Source organism: Netta rufina, assembly GCF_964035555.1.
Source record: "Netta rufina genome assembly, chromosome: 24".
Lineage (NCBI taxonomy): Eukaryota > Metazoa > Chordata > Aves > Anseriformes > Anatidae > Netta > Netta rufina.
Genome location: NC_140148.1, coordinates 2,309,082 through 2,330,080, shown reverse-complemented (window position 1 = coordinate 2,330,080; position 20,999 = coordinate 2,309,082). Strand labels below are relative to the sequence as shown.

General features: G+C 44.9%; 1 protein-coding gene across 1 annotated transcript; it reads left to right on the top strand.

Annotated features, from left to right (window-relative positions):
* Positions 1 to 990: 990 nt before the first annotated feature.
* LOC311218429 (uncharacterized protein) lies at positions 991 to 19,106 on the top strand (the record flags this gene model as incomplete). Its single annotated transcript, XM_084301112.1, has 12 exons — positions 991 to 1,512; positions 2,277 to 2,359; positions 2,512 to 2,668; positions 3,103 to 3,264; positions 3,386 to 3,511; positions 3,620 to 3,846; positions 15,442 to 15,922; positions 17,530 to 17,612; positions 17,933 to 18,089; positions 18,332 to 18,493; positions 18,645 to 18,770; positions 18,882 to 19,106. The coding sequence occupies 12 exons, from the start codon at positions 991 to 993 to the stop codon at positions 19,104 to 19,106; spliced, it is 2,511 nt and encodes an 836-aa protein (XP_084157238.1).
* Positions 19,107 to 20,999: the final 1,893 nt, after the last annotated feature.

The window sequence follows — 20,999 nt, the reverse complement described above, 5'->3', positions numbered from 1 at the left end:
CAAACCTTTCTCTAGTTTCCAGCCCACATGCACTGAAAGGCAGATGACAACCCTTCCCACGTACACAGCAGGATCGTCCGTATTTGAAACGGTGCTGCTATTTCTTCCCATCAGAGCAAGGTGACCCCATCTACGCCTTCATTCTGCTGAGTTAGAAGCTGTGTCCCTTTACTTTTCTCTCCCAAGACAGTCAGCAATGCCTTATACATTCTACCCATCTATTTCTGTCCAGAATAGTTTTTGATTGAATGGAAATCAGCACAAAATATACAAAATCACAACTTTAATTAAAACATTATTGCACGTCCATCACTCTGGCAAGGCATTGGATTATTTCCTGGTGATATTACCAGAGTTTGGTAAGAAGGGAACTACTGCTTCTGCAGTGCTTCCTCTGCAGAGACTTACCACTGAATATTCTGAAAGAAAATACCCAGGATAAGTTTTCTGTGTGAGACAGGACCTAAACTTTTAGAGATTTTGTTTCCAGAAATGTCAGGTGCTGCACTTCTGCAGGCAAACTTCAGGTACCCGAGTTCATATTTCTCCATCTATGAAAATAAAAAACAGTAACCAGGTGGTGCTTTCACCACCTCTTTTCAGGACAAAAAAGAAATGACTACAAAGATCAAAGAGGAATTATTAAAATAAGTTTCACTCCCTAAGTAGCCAGCAACATACTATCTGAAGCAAAATCTAACAGCCAGCCACCCACCCAAAATTACAGTGAATGCTTTCTGTGAATCAGCATGCACACACAATACCTATGGGGAGGGCTGTCCCAGGTCCCAAAAGAAATTCCCCTTAGCACATCACTTTTGGCGTGAGCACTCCGGCTGGCAAACCTCATGGGAAGCTGGGCTGCCTGAGAGGTGACACCCACCCAGAACCGTATAAAAAGGCACCGGAGAGGGCAGAAGGCAGCACTCTGATTTCTTCTATCCAGCTGTGCAGGGGCTTTGCATTTGGGGACATCTGATAGCTTCCACCATGAGCTGCAGCATCAAGAGGACATCGAGTACCTCCTACAGGAGCGGAGGAGCTGGAGGCATCTGCGGTGGTGGCAGTGGTGGCCGGAGCTCCTCCGTGTCCTGCAGGCGATATGCCTCCTCCGTCATAGGCGGGGGGAGCTCTGCGGGGGGAGTGTGCAGCATCGGCTATGGGGGGGGCATGAGCGCTGGCAGCCTCGCTGGGGGCTTCGCTGGGGGCCTGGGAGGAGGCTTCGGTGCTGGGATGGGAGCAGGCTTCGGTGCTGGGATGGGAGGAGGCTTTGGTAGTGGGTTTGCAGGAAGCTTTGGGATGGGGGGAGACGCCCTGCTGAGCGGCAATGAGAAGGTCACCATGCAGAACCTCAACGACCGCCTGGCTTCCTACCTGGACAAGGTGCGGAGGCTGGAGGAAGAAAATGCTCAGCTCGAGCACCACATCCGCGAGTGGTACAGGAAGCAAGCTCCCACTGCCTCAAAGGATTACAGCGCCTACTACCAGACCATTGAGCAGCTCCAGAACCAGGTAGGTCAGACCAACGCACATGCCTCTGGCCTGCACTAATGCCCCGGAGTGAGGCCTTGCCTCTGCCCTGGCTCCTGGGGGCTGGCAGGGAGCTAGTGGGCAGCCTGATGCTACTGGACAGCCAAAAGCCTGCAGAGCTGAGCCCACTGCCTAGCTCCCCATCAAGCAAAGCTCTCACCGACCCATAAGGGCACAGCTGGGCTCAGGGGGCACAGCCCAAACCTGCTGGTGCATGCAGCTTAAACCCCGCGCTGTGCCGGCGGCTCCCGGGGGGTTTCCAGTCTTTCTTTCCCCACCACTCCCATCCCATTCAGCTGGATGCAGTGCAAAGCCAAAGCACAAAGGTCTTGCAAGGACTGCAAGATCTGAATTCCCTGTGGTTTTGCACACTCCTATATAAAATGCCTGGATGGACCGAGGCCTTCCCTTACAGCCAGTTTTTACAATAATGGCACAAATTCATCAGGTACAAAGACTGTGCTTCCTTATACACTGAGTGCACAAACCCAAAGGTGTCGGTGTCCTCACCACATAAATGTTCTTCCATTCTTTCCTTCACCAGAATGCTATTTGGCCAACATGTCTGGTATAGGCAAAACCTAGCACACACCAGTTCTTATGGCACACCATTTTAATGACTTCCTGCATCACTGCAAGAAACAAGTCTAAGATCCACAACAAAGCCCTCTCAAAGCTTTGGGTCTACTTTCTTCTTCTCCTCCATGTCTTGAACTCAGACTCCTCTCCAACTTCCTCTTTTGCAGATCATTTCTGCCACTGTGGACAACAACAAGATGCTCCTGGAGATCGATAACAGCAAGATGACTGCTGATGACTTCCGAATGAAGTGAGTATCTCTGGGAACCCCGCGTGTCTTTTCTGTCTTGAATTTATGAGATTCAGGAATTCAGGAGATGATGCCCTGCCCCAAGAGGAAGGGACAAGCCAACAGGTAGTAATGAAATGCATGTGTAATGCTTCTCTCTTCTGTGGTAAAAGGTATGAGAACGAGCTGGTCATCCGTCAAACTGTGGAGGCTGATATCAATGGCTTGAGAAATCTTCTGGATGAACTGACCCACACTCGGTCTTCACTGGAATCTGAGCTTGAGTCTCTGAAGGAGGAGCTGATTGCCATTAAGAGAAACCACGAAGAGGTACGAACTCGTTCTTTACACAGTACTAATGAGCAAATACTATGTATTTCAGACACAAGTTTTCTTGGGTAGCACAGGTTTGGACAGGCTATAATACACACCAGTGTGAAATGAATTGCAGCCATAATAAGTAAGCTTAATCTGAAAATAAAACCTTTATGGCTATGATATCCAAAATCTTACTCAGCCATATTGGATCACACACTGGAGATGAAAGAAAAAATAAGTTGATAGGACTGTTCTGTTTAGTAGTACCTCTCAATGTCAGTGCATCTTCAAACCAGTAACATCCACGCTGTATTTCAGCTTAAGTTTTATTTTAGCAGTGCTCCATGTTTAAAATACCACCATGAGAATCTCAATACTGCTTCACCTGCTGTCCCCAGCAGAAGGAATGACCGGTGCTCTTTGTTTCTCTCCTCCTTTCGCTGCAGGAACTCAGACTGCTGCAGTCTCAGACCGGTGGCGACGTGAGCGTGGAGGTCAATGCTGCTCCTGGTGAAGACTTGACAAAGATACTAAACGACCTGAGATGCGAATATGAGCAGATCATTGAGAAGAACCGCAGAGAGGTTGAGCAGTGGTATGAAGTCAAGGTACGCTCCATGAGGGGCCAAGCAAAGGGGGAGGCTTGCTGCCTACCTGACCCTCAGCCAGCCAGCTGCTCTGCAAGGGGATTTTCTAATTCCCAATGTGCTTGCTGCTTTGCTCCTGCAGATCGAAGAGGTCAACCGGCAGGTCACTTCCAGCAGCCAGGACATCCAGACAAGCAGCCACCAGCTCACGGAACTCAGACGCGAAATGCAGAACCTGGAGATCGAACTGCAGGCGCAGCTCAGCACGGTACTGGGGCAGGGGTGCTCGGGCTCTCTCCTCCTCGCAACGGGAAGCTCCCTCGTTGGGCAGGGGACGTAGAGCTCCGGTGCTACCCTCCTGCCTTTCCTCTCCTAGAAAAACTCGCTGGAGAACTCCTTGGCAGAAACCGAATCTCGCTACGGCTGCCTGCTGCAACAAATCCAAGGGCAGATTAACTCCGTAGAGGAGGAGCTGGCCAGCATCCGCTGCGAGATGGAGAGCCAGAACCAGGAGTACAAGATGCTGCTGGGCATCAAGAGCCGCCTGGAGCAGGAGATCGCTCAGTACCGCGCACTGCTGCAGGAGGGACAGCAAGACATTGTGTAAGTAACCTGGGTGTAAATGAGGTATAAATTCCATCACAGTTTTGTCTGGTGAAACTTGCAGAGGACAGAGCACAGTGTTTTAAGCAGTCCCTGGCTGTATTCTAAATCTAACATTTTTTCACAGTATCTGCATTGAAATGCGTGTATCACAATCTTAATAATCAAATAGATGAAGTGGGGCATGTATACCCACTGATATATACCTGTATATACACTGATGTGCTGTCAGTTAACCAGCCCCTCCTGGCGTGTTTGCTCAGAGTGAATTCCATAAGGGATTCACCATCCAAAGCCAAACTCCCGTACTGCCTTCAGCCAGCATAGCAGCTAGCAGTGTTGGACTGAGAGAGTAGAAGAACTACACTTGTACAGCCTTTTGTCATTTCTGCTTCTACAGCTTCTCACAGTATATAGCTGGAAGGGGGTGAAATAAAAAGATAGAAAGAAATATTTGTAAGGTCCAGGGAAAGTCCAACTGTTACATGGATTGCCCAGCATGTCTCAGCCTGTCTGCTCATGACTACATTTATCATTCCCTTCACTAAAACTCCTCTCCTTGCACAGAATGCCTCAAGGAGCAATCCAAGGCTCTCTCCAAGGAGGAAGAACCTCCCACTCCTTTTCTTCCACTTCCTACTCTCACGGACAGTCTGTTGAGAAGTCAGGTAAGAAACAGCTTCCAAAGAGGATCCTCATTTATCCCAGCCCCACGGCTTTCATGTTTTGTACTTCACCTCTGCTTGCCTGTCAATATTAACCCTTGTGGTATGGCTTCCACTTTTGCACTTATAACAAGGATTAAATGATTCGCAATCAAATCTTTTAATTTCAGGCTGTCTTAGCTTCAGTTACAGAAACAGGCTAAGCTTCTTGCCTGTGCTCTTGCTAAGTGGATGGACATTTAAATACTGGCTAAATCTGAAATGCCAGTGCTGCAGGAGACTCTTGATTTCCCCCTCAACCAAAGTAATCATTTCTTCTTTCCTCCCACAGGGCAGTCAAGAGTGTGTTAAGACACCACCAACGCTCTGGTCTTTGATCTTCCTACTTCCACTTGAGCAGCCCCTGGTACAAAGTGATAACACACAGCACGTGCACCGTGTGCCTACCCAGCGCACAGACTGAGCTACAGATGTCATTCATTAAGCCAAGGAATCACTGCCAGGACTCTCCTAAAATTATCTACTTCTTCCTTTTGTATTGGTTTTCATAATGCAGTCACTGTAATCTTCATACAGTAATCTGCAGGGCCATTGGCATCTACTTTCTGCTGGTAACAGCGCCTCTAATAAAACTTTACTTTTCTGCAATGCAAAGAAACCTGTGTGTCCAGCGAGTTATTTGGCATATTAATGCTGCAGAAATCCTCTAATGTAGGTGGGACAATTGAGATAGACTTCACAGTAAAATTACAGTTGGTTATATTATATAGTATAGCCCCAAAGAAAATTGCATATCCAATTTAAGCAGACAATGTCTGGATAAACTATTAAAGAATGAATTCCTGTCCAAATTCAGATTAAACTCAAGAGTGACACCTATGGGGAAGAAAAAGGGTGGGTGAAACCCTTTTTCACAGTGTACATTGCAAAGGATGTGCGTGCAAGTAGCTGATTGTTGCTTCTGTAGCTTGACAGAAACTACCAGGATTAATTTGGTAAAATTCAGGAAAAATTTGGTAAATCTAAAACATTTGTCTTTGGGTGACTGAACAAGGTATCAATCTCATTCAGGCAGCCCTCTCTCCCAGCTTTCAGGGGAGGGCTCTAACCAGCCTTGTTCAATAAAAGCAATGATTAGATCAGGCAGGGACAAGTATGCAAAGAACCCCTTGTAACACAAAGGTCAGCTGCTAGGATTATTCCTCCCAATATGGTGGAAGATCAGGGCTCTTGTCTTTTATCTGATGGTTCAAAACAAAAGACCTGAGGTGGGTTCATTTATCTCGTATGAGTGTATCCCTGGCTCCACGGCTGTACAGTGCTCTGGATGGCCATTTTTACTAAAACTGCTCCACTTCATGTCACACACTTGAATTATTTGAGCTAGACAGAGAAAGAAAGACTGGTGAACTGACTCATTTAAGACTTTCAAATCTATGTTCCAGTCTTTCATTTGCAGAGGGCTGAGAAAGCAGCTGAACAGGGTCCGCCACATAACAGGTGAGTGATTCAAGGGCCGCCCTGTAACGAATAGGGTGGGTCTCACAAGCCTTCTTTGTTCCCTGAACACCACAGAAATCACCAGCATTTTTTATTCTGTCTAATAGCTCTGTACTTTGGTTTGCAAACAGACTCAGGCCAGTTAAATATCATCTTTTCAGATAACACTGGATCACTCAAAAAGGCATCCAACTGCCCACACGTTACAATCCACGCAGAATCCATAGCACAGCGGAAAGAAAATAAAAAGATGAGTCAGGGGAAACCTTTCCTTACAAAACAAAGGGGATTTGCAAAAAATGCCTCTCTCTTGAGTCACCACATGACTCTCAGGCTTCTGTATAAGCTAACAAAGGTTCATGCTCTGCCTTACACTCATTCCACTTCTTGTACCAACTGGAGCTGACTACTTCAGAGCAAGGTCTAAAACTCAACATTACTAATCTATAATGGACTTTGGGATGAAACACATCATTTGACCATAGCTTTACTGGAAAGAATGTTTCTGAGCCTGAAAAGGAGACGACTGCTCTCTAGGCTGGCTGTCAGGAACGTTACGGAGCTCCTGCTTCCACCAAGGCATGCCCATCGTAACCACAGAGCCCATCGAGACAAGACGGGGGCTGAAATCAGCGAAGCACAGCCTCCGTTTGCAGATGCCATGCAAGGGAACACTGATTTTTTGTGCGGCGGCACAGTTTGGATCCTTTGGATAACCACGGCCTGACGGTTTCACCTTTTCCAGAGCTGACATTGCAGCATGCCAGTTCCCACAGTGTCAGTTCCCACAGCATCCTCTAGTGGCAAATTCAGAAAATATGCAACAGGATTTTGCAACAGAAACATTTTCATACAGCCTCAAAATTAAATTCAGGGCTCAGACCTGGGAAGCACTTAGGCCACTAAAGGAAAAGCTTAAAACTTTGAAAATAACCTTACTGGAAAACAAAATCCCTGTGTGCTCCTTCTTCCGTCTCCACCACCACAACGGCCTGTGTTCAAACCTGACATCTCTTTGCTCTCCAGTTCAAGTTTCCTTCCCTTCCCACACTGACAAAGCTACCGACACACCTGCAGAGGAAACACACGGGGGGGAGTGTTATAAAATATTGGTTCCTACTCCTTTGTCTCATGGCAGCCCCACTCCCTGTTTAGGGATCTTAACTCCTGAGAAATCAAATTATTGAATCAAGACTGTATAAAAAGATGCAGCTTAAAATGGGTTTCCTGGTTACTTTTTCAATTAAGAAGCTTCACTGCCCAAAAACAATGAAAGAAAATATTTTTTTCCAACTACATTTTTAAGAAAACTAACATTTTTAAGGGAAAAAAAAAGTAATAAAATGGATAAATTTTTCACAAGGTTGACATTGTGATACCAGATGGGTGTTTCACCAAAACAGACAGTAAAAAGGTTAGAAAATCATTCATTATGAAGGGCTGGGGAGAGAGAGGCACTATCTGCTTCGTGTAACCGTCTGAAAGCTTTGAGGTAATTCCATAGGAAATCAGCAAGTTCAGAGTAAGTCAACAACCTCCTGGATTGCTCCTGCTTGCATTTAATTAGCACACAAGCTGTTCAGTCTCTGAGCTCGGCTCCTTTAGCAGCAGCGGTGGCTGCCAGCCACAGCCGGGGAGCCCGGTCTTACCACGGGAGGAGAAGAACCTACAAAGAACAAGGCTCCAGCAAGTGGTGGTGTGTTTAAAAAGCAGGCCTGTAGGGGGGACTGGAGAGGTACAGACATTGTGTACTGTTACTACTCACAGAGGTAATGAAGGATAGTCTGCCTCATAATCTTTGGGTGTGTTCAGGCTTCTTAATTCTGGAAATTAATCATCTCCGCCTGCATAATATCGCATTTTCAGGAAGTCAGGGGAAGATGAGAGCGGAAAATAACTGGATAGGGAAGAGCCCAGAGCAAGAAGCAGCACCTAGCGAACCGAATCCTCGGGGGGGCTTCATGCAGGGTCAGGACAATCACCCAGTGCTGCCTCTGGAGCTGCTATTCACAGAGGCAGCAGTCAGGTATGGGCAGGCACAGCCACCCGCTGCTTCCAGGTCTTGCAACTTTGGCACACTTGGCTGCAAGGAAATGGTATCGCTGAGCTGCTGCCGGCAGCCCTCGGCCAGGGGAACTTCCTTCTCAGCCCCTACCCCGGTCTCAAGTAACTAACAAAGAAAATCTGTCATTTACTCCGCCTCTGATAAAAAACAGATGGATGGAAATGAGCTGAAAAAGCCACTTCTGTGACACTTCTCACGTTTGCCAGCCTATCATAATCATGAAAAATAGCAGGCAAGCTAAGCAAACGCAGAAGTTCTTGCAGGAAAATGCATTTTTCTGTGCTGCAGGTAACATACTGCTATCAATTTTCACGTAGCACGTAACATTCAGGAGGAGAAATGCCAAGAAACTTCCCAAGTGCACGAAGTGTTCTCACACTACAGCAGACCCGAAGGGCAAATGCTCCCGCGGCTGATGCAGTAAACGTCCCATTTTCAATTTCGGGTGTGCTGGAGCTGCCTTTCGCAACGTGTTTAGCACTGCCTAAAGAGCAGTTTATGCGCACTGCAATTACCGCTAACAACCCACTATTTAGGAACCCACGCTCAGATGTGCGCTGCAAAGACTGGCTGCAGGGAACACCTTTCTGCTGGCATGCACTCCTGGGCTTAAACAGCCCTGGCAGCAGGAGTGCGACTGTGGATCAAAGGCACTTAGAGCCTTATTCATCTACCTTTCCTTACCACATTTCTAATCTTAGTTCAGTTCTTCCCCGCAGCTTGATGCCAGTTGGACAGTCAAAAGTGATGGCTGTACCAAAGGGTCACAGCGATTACACGCACATCAACATCTTAAATAAATGCTGAAAGCTTCTTTCTGCTGAGAATGCTGTTAGTAGCCATGTCACCAGAATTGTACCATGTTTAGTAGTTATTAAAGCTGAATCCATCAGAATGGAGTGCGAAGGCACCCAGCAAGTATCTCCTTCAGCTTCGTTTGGTGGTAGCGGGCTGCCCACAAGACCTAGACAGCCCACACCGGCCTCAGTGTTCAAACAAGGGAAATTAAAGCAGAACACGAGTGTCAGACGCTGCTGGAAAACCCTGGTTTTCAGTTAGTTAATGACCAGGACTGGCCCGGAAGGTAACCTGATACACAGGAATCCTGTGAGATTTGCCTATAAACTACTTCTTGGTGAACACGGAGCCAAGCAAGGCAGCGACTCCCATGCCCTCTGCCTCCGGCAAGGTGTGCAGGAGGCTCAAACACCGCTGCCCCTGCAGCAGCTCCTCAGGCCCAGGGCTGCAGGACTGGCAGTTTTCTTGCCAAACCAGAGATGTCGAGGCTCTGAAAATTCATCTCAAGCAAGAAGCAGCATGAAGCCAGCTGTAAGATCAGGAAAGGCCAAATCCTGGTGACCCGTCCCTCAGCAGGGCACTAGGAGAGCTCCTTGTTTTCTCAGTTGATCCAGGACAGGCGTTTAATGCTCGCACTGCAAAACCTCTACCCTGGCTGGAAGCCGTGGCTTGTCACTGTGATCAGAATACAGACTTACAAAACCAGCAACAGAAAGAATAATGTTTAAATATGAATGTAGACTTATGATTCTGTGATTTAAATATATAAACAGGCAAATGTAAAGATACTTAAGCATGTTCTCCAAACGTTTCGTAGGCATGAAGGGAATAAAACAGCTCATGCCACTTTCTTCTATGACACCCACTTGCTCCTTTCTCTGTATTTCTACCAGAACTGGATTTTATTAAGTAGGAATTTTCCATGTGGCCTATGGGAAACAACCCTCTGAAGAGCTCTAGGGCTCTTTTAACATGATTCATTGCAGAACTGCAGCTGACATGGCAAGCACTCAACACGTACTTGGTTCCTCTGAAGCCTGGGACAGGTTTAGTCTATTCAGTTTTGGCAGTGGGCTCTAAGTGAGTTGCCTATTGCTGCCTGCAGAAACCTGACTTTTGGAACACCTCCTCTCATCAGTTAGAAGCTGGACTCTTCATAATGGTTTCCAGGCCCATCATAACTTGCTGAGATTTACCAAGCAGATAACAGGTTAAAGGAAGTGTAAAAATACATCCAGTGACTTGTCTTTCACTCATCAGGGCTGGGTGCCCTGGCTGTTCCTATCTTTCCACACCATCTTTAATCACTCTATAAGAAAATCCATTTTATTTTCTTGCCTCGGGAAAACTTTGCTCCCTGATGATGTGCATTATCGTTATAGTTCTGGCTTGACAGAGAAGTCAATTCCAGATTTATAAAGCTATTTATATTAATAGGGAAACTGACAATATTGAGGTGTTTCAAAGTATATATCATATTCAATTTCAAGTATTTTCCAAGTATTTACATTGTTCCCTGTTTAACTATTTGAGTTCATCATGATCTTTCATGCATTTTCCTCACAATAATCTATTGAAATATTATAAAAATGAGGAACACTGAGAGATGACATTATATGTTCCAATATCACAAAAGAAGCCTGTAGCTGAACAGGAATCCAAATCTCTCAAGTTCAACTCAAATAATTCTGTTTCTGCTATACAGAACTAGACCCTGGGATAAAAATGAGTTGTCCTGCTGCATGTTACGCTCGTAATTCCTTTCAAAACTGAAGCCTTAAGCCACCTCATTTCTCATTTCTCTCAATACAGAAATCGGGGCACTGTGTGCATTTCTCTTCACCAAGTCACGTTCCTTCTACTCTGCAAAAATAGAAATTTTGAGAAAGTTAACAGTTATCGCTCTCTGCTCTTATCCACCCTCTTTTAAAACAGTTAACAGCTGTGTGTGCATGTGCTGGGACCTGCCTTTTCAGCACGTAAACATTCTTGTCTTTGAATCTCTTGGCACATACAGAGAATATTTGGCAAGGCAAGCTTTGTGAGGATTTAAAAAAAAAAAAAAAAAAAAAAAAAAACATAAAAATGATTAATTAGGGGATATGAAAGAAAGAAAGCTAAGAATTGTATCTCAGGCAGACAATCAACACAATCATTTCAGTACCAGCACAGATCAGTTCTCATTATCGCTGGTTCTTCCCACAAGGAAGTTTAAAGAAAAAATAGAAGAAAGTTTTGTGTTTGAATTAATGTTTCAAGATTCAAATGTTTCATGCTTGTGATCGTTGACAGGAGAAAAGTGCATACAAAGATAAGATCTTAAAAGCATACAAAACACAACTGTAAGGTGGGGCAGCCAAAGTTTTGATAATCAAGAGAAAAGATGAGGATTGAAAATGTGCATACAGAAAAGTCAAGAAGGTTAAAATGTTCACAGAGTTCATTAACGGTAATTGCGTTACCAGCTCAAGAACTTCACTGGAAACAAATTTAGCAGCATGTAAGAGAGAAATATATGCCAGTGTTACACAAGAATAATAAAAAATGGTTTACAACAAAACTCATTAAAACGCCCTGACAAGTATTTACCATTCCATAAAGCAGCAGTGGCGAGGAAAGCAGAGCAGATAAAGGTAGAGCAGAACCAGGTCTCAGCAAGGAGCTTGGGTGTGGACTGTTTCCACGGGTCTGCTGCATGGCTTGACTTTAATACGGGTGTCTCCCTCACCCTCAGACAAATTGCAGATAAAGGAAATTCCCTTTGTTGTCCATTCATTATTTTGCCTTAGGGCAAAGTTCAGTTTACTATAGTTTAAGCTTATTGTAGTGAGAGAAAAAAAAGACCTGTGCAGAATGATAAAAGCACCATCTTTCCCAGGCTAAAGCTTTGCCACAATAAAGGCTTTTCCAAGCTTTTAAGTACCTGTTATCATCTTAAGAGAGTCCCAGCAAAACCAAACACATGCAGCCACGAAGATAAGAGATGCAAAGTCAAAGCTAAAAAACTTTTCTGGAAACCCAGAACACAGCCCTACCAGAAATGCAGCACGAGGGACTGTTGTGCTACCGTCTAGAAGCTTGTTGCACATTTGGAGGTATGAACAAGGTGAAATAGTCACTCCACTGGACAGTGTCTCCCAAGCTTTCCCTCTCCTGACACTATCAGATGTACTTCCAAATTGCCAGGAAGAATTAAAAGTCGTTCTTCAGGAATTCTTCCCTGTAAGGTGAAGCAAACCTAACCTGCTTGTGGCACTTTATCAGTGTTCTTATAGTATCAGACACGATGATTGCTGCTTTTACTCCAAGGGTTTCTGAGAGAATGTGGAGTCCTCTCAGCCCCCAGCTTTCATGAATTAGGTCACAAAACATTGTGCAACACCATAAACGTGCATTTTGTTTCACCAAAAACAAAAGCACTGCTTTGAATGCCTTAGAAGGGAGTCTGGGGAGTAGTGAAGAAGTACCCAGAGGGAAGGACGTTCCTCTCTGTGTGCTGCAGGCCACAAGGCAGAGCATGCAGCTCTTTGTTTCCTTTAAGCTTCCATTATTTCTGTTCAGAGAAGAAAAGCCCATGGACTTACACTCTTTATGCTCTAACTATGGACTTTAGCATTTAACAATACAGTAACTTTCTATAGCTTTCTTTCTGCCCGGTGCAGACACTACCTTTCTGATAGCATTCATTCACCTACTCACAGGACCTGGAGCCTGCTGGGCAGGTTTTTCCTCCCCAGGGCCAAAGAGAACATTTAGATCCACAGAAGGGACAACCAGTGCGTCTTGGCAGGCGGAAAAGCCCTCCGTAGCTCTTAGGTACGGCTGCAGGTTTTACAGTGCAAGCTGGAGAGCTGTGTGAGAACAGCAGTCCCTACAGAAAGCAAGGAACTGGCTGGCACGCCCCGAGGCTGCACAGCCCCAGGCAGGGCATACAGGGTGCATGTGTTGGATAGAGGGAGTGAGAGGCTCTGCACATTTCCTCTTTCTGATACAGCCTCATAAGTGGATGCAGGAGAGTCTAAGCTACCCCAAGGAGATGTGACTCCTTCTCACCTGGGGATATAGATCACGTGCATAGGGACACGGCTCTGAAAACCAACGGTATGCGAGTCCCCTAGGAGACCATGCTTTGTCAATACAGTACATTTGACTAAAATGGCTAAATTCTAGTTAACTGGCAAATGAATCCTATCAATTACAAATGTGAGCAAAAAAGACATCGGTCTACATAAATGACAAGTTATGAAGCACCAAAAGCTGTAAGGGAGGCCGCTGAGGGGTTGGTTATGTTATGGCACAACGAACAGAGTACATGAGGGGCAACAGGAACCCCGTGCCTAACTGCAGGATAAAGGAGTAAATACTTCTCCATCCCATAACCATCTCTTTTCAGTATTTAGAATGAATAAGGGCATCAAATACGTTCATTAGCGATCCAGTGGATATTAAACAATTTCTGCTACTCACAACATTTCTCGTTTAAAAAGCAACTTCCACCTAGAAAATCTAAAAGGGTAGCTAAGCATTTTTAATTGCTTTCAGGACAATGATAGACTCAGCTCTTCACCTCTTTATAAACATGTTCTAGTACATCACTAAGTAACGAAAGAAGATATTTACTGACTGATATTTAAATAATTATTAGGTCTATGAAATAAGTTTGTGGTTCAAAGAATTTGGACGTGTATCTGTACCATAAGTACTCTGAGAATTTACTCTGATTTCACAGACAGACATAATTTAGGAGTTTCCAAGCACTAGAAGTAGAGAAGGAATGAACTTGTAAGAAACTGAAAATTAATTGCCTGGATACAACACATCCACTGCTGGTTGGTTAGAAGTGTGCAGGGAAGGCTGCAGCACGCTGGCTGTGCACAGAACCTCCGGGAAGGATCAATGGGGCTGTTGATTCAGCTTCCTTGGCCGGCTTCCAGTCTGTATTTATTCTTATACACTCCCTGTATTTGCCCTGCAGTTTGACATTTCTCTCTGGACAAAGTGGGTAAAGCACTAGTGTGTGGTGAGTGCATTTTTATGGGTATATAAAGAGCAAACATGCCCTCGTGTTGAGTATGCATCTCATTTGGCTTATCTTTAGTTCCTTATCTTGGCATTAAATGGATTTCTCATCCAAGCAACTCAGCCTGCATCTTGCACTCCAAATGTTCGGTTCAGTGGAAGCACCTGTAGGTAGGTGGTGGCATTTCTGCCCCGGCCTGGTTGTTGCAAGTGCTGGGAGGCCAGCTTGCTCCATCGTTCCTTACAGCTGTATCTCCTGGGGAGTCCCAGGGCTGTGCAGGGAATGAGGGGTGGCAAGGGAAGGAAGAGAATGGAAGGAAAGATGGAAGCGCCTGCTCGTCTGTTAGGGATGCTCGTGGAGGAGCTTGCAGTAATGAAAGCAGCATTGCTTTTGAAAATTCATCTGGGCAACAGAGGAAAATCCATCTGGATAACAGAGGACTTTAACATTTGAGAGAGAACATCTTCATTAATCTCAGAGCCCAGAAGACCATGCGATTGTGTTTCTTCTGTTTACTTCCCCCTTTCAGTAGCAACACAAGGACTGACTGTATAAGCAGTCCCTTGTTTCTGTTGTTGCTGACTCCCCAGGTACTGCTCAGGGAAGTTCAGTGCTCATCTGTGCTGCAAACACAGCTACAGTTCCTTGAAGGATTCCTGTCTCTGTACAAAACCAGACTCTTCCACACAAGGCACATTGTCAGGTCCTCTTTTCTTCTGTTGTTCCAAAAGGAACTGAGAGCAAACAAACAAACTACAATTTTAGAACAGAGCAGCATAGTTCAGGTGGCAAGAACCTTCAAGGATCATCTAGTCCAGGTGCCTGGCATCTCAGGGCTGACCAAAAGTTAAAGCACTGTTGTGAGGGCATTGTCCCAACCCCTCAGGGACACTGACAGGAGTGGGGCCTGAACTGCCTCCCCAGGCAGCCTCTTCCAATGTTCGACCACCCTCACAGTGAAGAAATCTTTCCTTCTGAAAGAGGGATTTTTCCTAAGGGAAATAAGGAAAAAGAGAGGTAGGAACCTGTTTTGCTTAGGTCCACACAACTGTTGATCATTTGGGCTCTTTTCAGGCTCTGTTATTAGTCTACAAATCATTTATTTAATCGCTTTCTGTTATAACTTTCCTGTGATCATATGAAGCGAGCCGTGGTGTGACTTCGCTGTGGACGCAGCTCAGGCTGCAGCAGGGCTGTGCCCTTCCAGCCCTTTTGTTTCCACACAGGTAAACTTGGAGCAGATTTACGAGCGTTCCCCTCAGCAGGGCGAGGCCTCCTCTGAATCCCACCTTGTTCTTCAGGAGGCAAGAGGCAAGGGGAGGGGATGGGCTCCTGTGTGCGAAGGTATTTCGGACCCACTCACTTCCCAGCAGCTGACCAATGGGAGGAATGGCTGTGTTGGCAGAGGGTTTAAGGCCGATAAATTCCACGGGTCTCAGATAACACATTCTGGAGACAACTCCCATTGTCGGAGGCATAAAAGACGTGGGGTGGGGGAAAGGAGCACACATTCCTGCTTCAGGATCTCAAACTGCAGCTTGCCTTAGGCCCTTGGCATTGCTCTCTATGGCGAGTTACAGCTTCAGGCAAACCACCTCTTCTGTGGCAGGGGGACCCGGTGGCTGCTCTGTCCGTTTTGGTGGAGGCTCCTTTAGGGCTCCAAGCATCCACGGGGGATCTGGTGGCAGGGGTGTGTCAGTCTCTTCTGCTAGATTTGTCTCTTCTGGTCTAGGAAGCGGCCTGGGTGGTGGGTATGGAAGTGGTTTTAGCAGCAGCTTTGGTGGCGGTTTCGGCGGTGGTTACGGGGGTGGTCTGGGGGGCGGTGATGGCCTCCTCTCAGGAAATGAAAAGACAACGATGCAAAACCTGAACGACCGCCTCGCATCTTACCTGGAGAAGGTTCGTGCACTGGAAGAAGCAAACTCTGATCTTGAAACTAAAATCAGAGACTGGTACCAAAAACAAGGACCAAGCCCCGCTCGAGACTACAGCCTTTACCACAAGACTATTGAAGACCTTCGAGACCAGGTAGGTGTTAACATTGACTAAAAAGCACCTGAGATTTGCACAAACACTTATGAAGGAAGCATGAAAAAAAGAGAAAAGCCTCACTAGGAAAATAGCCAGAAGGCACTGCAGGTTGTGAAAAGGAGGAAGATGAAATGAATACGTAATGATTGGTTAGGGTGGGTAAAGAAAATGCTTAGTAAGAAGTTATCTACCTTTTTTAACGTTATCTAAGTGAATGTACAGAACAGCCAGACTGAGATTTCTCGTTACTTCATTCTTTGGTAATATTTAATATTTCTGCTGGCCATAGGCATATGTATGACCAGAATATACGTACAACCCTATATATTCTAATATATATATATAAAGCAAGCTAAACAATGACAGCAACCTGCGTATCTCAGCCAGGCACATACACACTGCTTTTACTGTAAAAATAAAAATCGGTTATGTACAACTTTGTGAATGTATAGGTAGTAGCTCACACATCACCCTAAATATATTTTTATTGCATCTCTCATCTAGTTAAGCTTGAAATAAGAATGCTGAAACGTTTGGCTTATGGGAAATGGAAACCGCAGACGTAAAGTTATCAATTCCATACATAAATGCCGAAACTGCCCCAATAGCCCATGGGAAGCTGATAACAGGTTACTTGGCGATGATACGCACCCCGGAAAACATAGGTGGCAGCTGACTAACCTATGTAAATAAATGAAAGAAAACTTGAGGTTTATTTTTCACAGTTCAGCTTGGAGTTCATGACCGCTCCCACACAATTTACTTTCTCCATGCTTTAACCCATTCACATTCTTTACTGATTTTAGAAACTGAGCTCCAGAAAAGGCAGAACTGGGAATTAATTTTCTCCTTTTAGTATTCTTTTTCCACCTGTCTTTTATTCCCCTTGGTTAGAGGAAATAAGATGTTGTTCCAGTTGTTATTGTAGAAGACTTTTTAAGTTTTGAAAGTGGCAGGCAAAAAAAGGCATGCCTTCTAGTTAAAAATTAACAGGGATTACTTCTAAGTAAACGGAATTTCCTTTATGGCCTTTTATAATGCATTAGAAGAGTCAATAAACACTGAACTGAGTATTGCAGGAAATAAAAATGTGTTCAAGGGCTATACAAAAGCAATATGACCATACGTTGTTTATGATACACAAACACATCATTTATTTTGAAATCATACAGTCCATGCAATCACTCCCCTCATTATGAAAATGCCTAAGGAGAACAAGTTCTGCCGAGAGGGCTCTGCAGAATTTGCTCCCTTTGCTTCTCTCCAGGAAATGTTTTCTTGCCTCATTCACCTACTGACTGGCTCACAAAGGTGAGCCAACATAGTTCTGTCTCACTGGGAGATTTGTAGCATAAAGCCACTTCATATGCCAGACAAAAGTAAGGGAACCTACCCAGAACTGACAATAATGGCAAAAGTACTGTGATAAATCTGTGCTGTGTATTTGCTGTAGATCTTTGGTACTTTCCTACTGAGACTAAATAAAATACACTTGTGTTTGGTGTAGCTACAAGTGAGATACAATCTTAACTATCTTATCTTTTGTGTATGGAAAGAAAATAACAGTTGTTTAAGCCTCAGCAATGAACTCTCATTGTTTCTAGATCCTTGCTGCCACTATTGACAACTCGAAGATCGTTTTGCAGATTGACAATGCCAGACTGGCTGCTGATGACTTCAAGACCAAGTGAGTAATTTCTGAAGGGAAAAAGGTCTCTTGAGGAGGCAAAAATCCTTATTGAGACAAAGAGCTGTGAAAAAAACAAAGGAACGTGTATAAAATCTCTGTGTTAACATTAGTTTGATCCTGTTGTTGAAGTTCTACCTGCTGAAAACATCATCTGTACCACAGAAAAATTTATATCATGTAAAATACATGGAGAAAAGTTTAACACTGGACAACTTTTGTTACATCACATTTCCTATATCAGATACATTTATAAAAAATGACGTGTTTCATGGTGCCTTATTCAGCTAGCCTGACTAGCCTTGTTTTGCTTTTTCAAGGTTTGAAACGGAGCAAACCCTTCGCATGAGCGTGGAGGCTGACATCAACGGCCTGCGCAGAGTCCTGGACGAGCTCACACTGGCTAGAACAGACTTGGAGCTGCAGATTGAGAGCTTAAAGGAGGAGCTGGCCTACCTCAAGAAGAACCATGAGGAGGTAAAAGCAAAAAACAACAACCAGGACACGTATTTGGAAGTGAGATTAGAAAAACACTGTGTGGAGTCCCTCAGGTTCTGCACCAGAGCAGAAAAGACTTCTGTGTAGATGGGGAAACGAAAGATGCCCCCTGCCAGTAGTGCAGTGCAGTCAGTCAGACCTCAGCCCTTTTAGAAAGGACGGAGGGTTCATGTTTTCGGTTATAATTGTACTCTCTTGTTTTCCTCTCCTATTCCACTTAGGAAATGAGTGCCCTGGGAGGACAAGTGGCTGGCCAAGTCAGCGTCGAACTGGACTCTGCTCCAGGCATTGACCTGTCCAAGATCCTGGCCGATATGAGGGACCAGTATGAACTCATGGCCGAGAAGAACAGGAAGGATGCTGAGGCCTGGTTCCACAGTAAGGTAGAAAAAGCTCTGTATTATATAAAGACTACCAAAAATATCCATGCAAGAACCTAAATAATTATTAAAACTTACAGAAAACTGCTGTGAAAGCCTTGTGACCTCCACCCAGAGGCCCCACGGTTCTCACGCAGTGCTTTCCCTGTTTCAGACTGAGGAGCTGAACCGCGAAGTCGCTGTCAACACCGAACAATTGCAGAGCAGCAAGTCCGAAGTCAGTGACCTGAGACGCACCCTCCAAGGGCTGGAAATAGAACTGCAGTCCCAGCTCAGCATGGTACGTTCAAATTTGCACTGAGTAAACCCAAGCACCCTGAAATATGCCCCTATTCCCCTTCCTGCAAGCAGTCCTGCACTTGGCAGCAACCTTTTTGTGGTTTGCTCTCAGAAAGGCGCGCTGGAAAGCACCTTGGCAGACACTGAAGGGCGTTACAGTGCCCAGCTGGCGCACATCCAGGACCTGATTGGCAGCATCGAGGCCCAGCTGGCCGACCTCCGAGCTGATATGGAGCGGCAGAACAGCGAATACAAGATGCTCATGGATATCAAGAGTCGTCTGGAGCAGGAGATCGCTACTTACCGACAGCTCCTGGAGGGCCAGGAGTCCCAGTAAGTAACTCTGCTCGCTGCAGGAAACCTTTGTGCTCAGCTTCATGCCATGGTGCTCGTGTGCCACACCATCACTGTAAGCACAACTTCAAACACTCCTGGGATTCTAATTTTTTTAACAAATTGTTTTTTTTTCTGGGCCATGGTAAAGCTAGAAATTTCCCATGCATTAACTGAGTGCCTCTAAGAGCTTCTAAACCAAAAGGCAAACTGACAAGCAGTAGAAAAGATTAAATGGCACTAACAGTGAAAGCAGTAAGTACTCATTAGCTGCTTGACATTTAGGAAACAGTGCAATTAGCAATGGTTTATAGAATATCTGCATTAACACTGAATTCCCATAAATTGTTACCAGTGAAGTAGCTCTCACCTCATGGGATTCAGCGCAGGAATAAATATTCTGAATAGAAGTGAGTGCAGACAAACTAGATCTTTTCAGACAGCCACCTAAGTGGACGTTCTCTGTTATCTCACATATGGCCTCAAGGAAGAAAATAGCTCATAGCCTGAAACAAAAAAGTGAGGTAAGGGTTGAAAGGCTTTGATGTCCTCTACACCTTCTTTCAACAATCCTCTGCCTTTTCCCACTGCCATAGTTTAAAAAAATACTTCCTACAGCAACTCCTTCTCCTGAGCTGAAAGGGAGAGCAAGGAGATTAACACCTTTTTTTCCTGACTATATACAAAACTTGCCTTGTAGAGAATTTGCTTTCATACATCCTTGTCTCACACAGACAATGCGTTACCTCTCCTTTCAACTATTATCTCTTTGTTCTACAGGATGTTTGGCTCCCTTTCTGGAACTGCCGGTAAGGATTCGTTCTCTTCCAGGAAACTTTTAGTAGTCAAAGAAGTTTTATTTTCTAAAAGGAAGAAATACATATATTATGGTCGTTGCATCCATTTTAGAGACTGGGCTGCTGCGCTGATGTGTATCACTGGAAAAACCTAGGCAGTCATGAGTGATGACTGGGTAGAATTTAGGTTTTAGTCACCCAAAGCTGTTAGACATCAGAGAAAAAATCTCAGACTGTGCTACCATAAAGGCTAAGAAAAGCACAAAATGTGTAATCATTCCCCCAGATGAAGGGATACAAGAACTTTCAGCTTCCCAGCTCAGGGGAACTGTACCAACATGCAAGCATGACTTGCTTTTTAAAGGTCAGCTGTATTGTAAAAGTGATGTATGATTCAAATCAATGCTATGAAGAATAAAACTTCTGAGAGAAGGGAATGACAGATGAGACATAAACTAAGCTCAGTGAATATTGCAGAGAGTGGTCTTATGTGTTCTGGTTAAGTAATTGCTGTTCTTTCTCTCCACATCATTGCAGACAAAAGAGACAAGTTGGCAGATGGAAAATAGTACTGGAAGTCCTCCAAATGTCATCTTGAAGATGAGAAAAAAGGAATTAAAATGCAGAGGATCACGCTAAACTGCTGGAAATTAATATCTTAAAGCATGGAAAATTCTTGACCACACAAAGTTTAAGTAGATTGGTGGTGATTAGTTTGCAAACTGGGTTAGCTTTTTAATTACTAACATTTTTTTCATATACTGAGTTACTGTATCTACTCTAATAAAGATAATCTTCTTTTTGCAGTCTCACCTCCTATTTGGTTATTGTGGTATCATTACTCGAGTTTGACTTTAATCAGACAGCAAAACCCTGGCCAGCCTCCCTGCTTCGGTGTTGGTGGGTGCAGGAGCTCCATCTCTGCTTTCTTCTGGCTCCTCTTGCTGGCAGGAGCTTGGAGTATGGAGGCAGCGGGGTGCCTGGTCCCTCGGAGTGGGAAATACAGCAGTGATTTATGTCACTGCGCTGGCTGTGCGCTCCGATGAGCAGTAACAGTGAGATGTTAAGTGGTTCTGGAAGAAGCAAGAGCTGGGAGATGC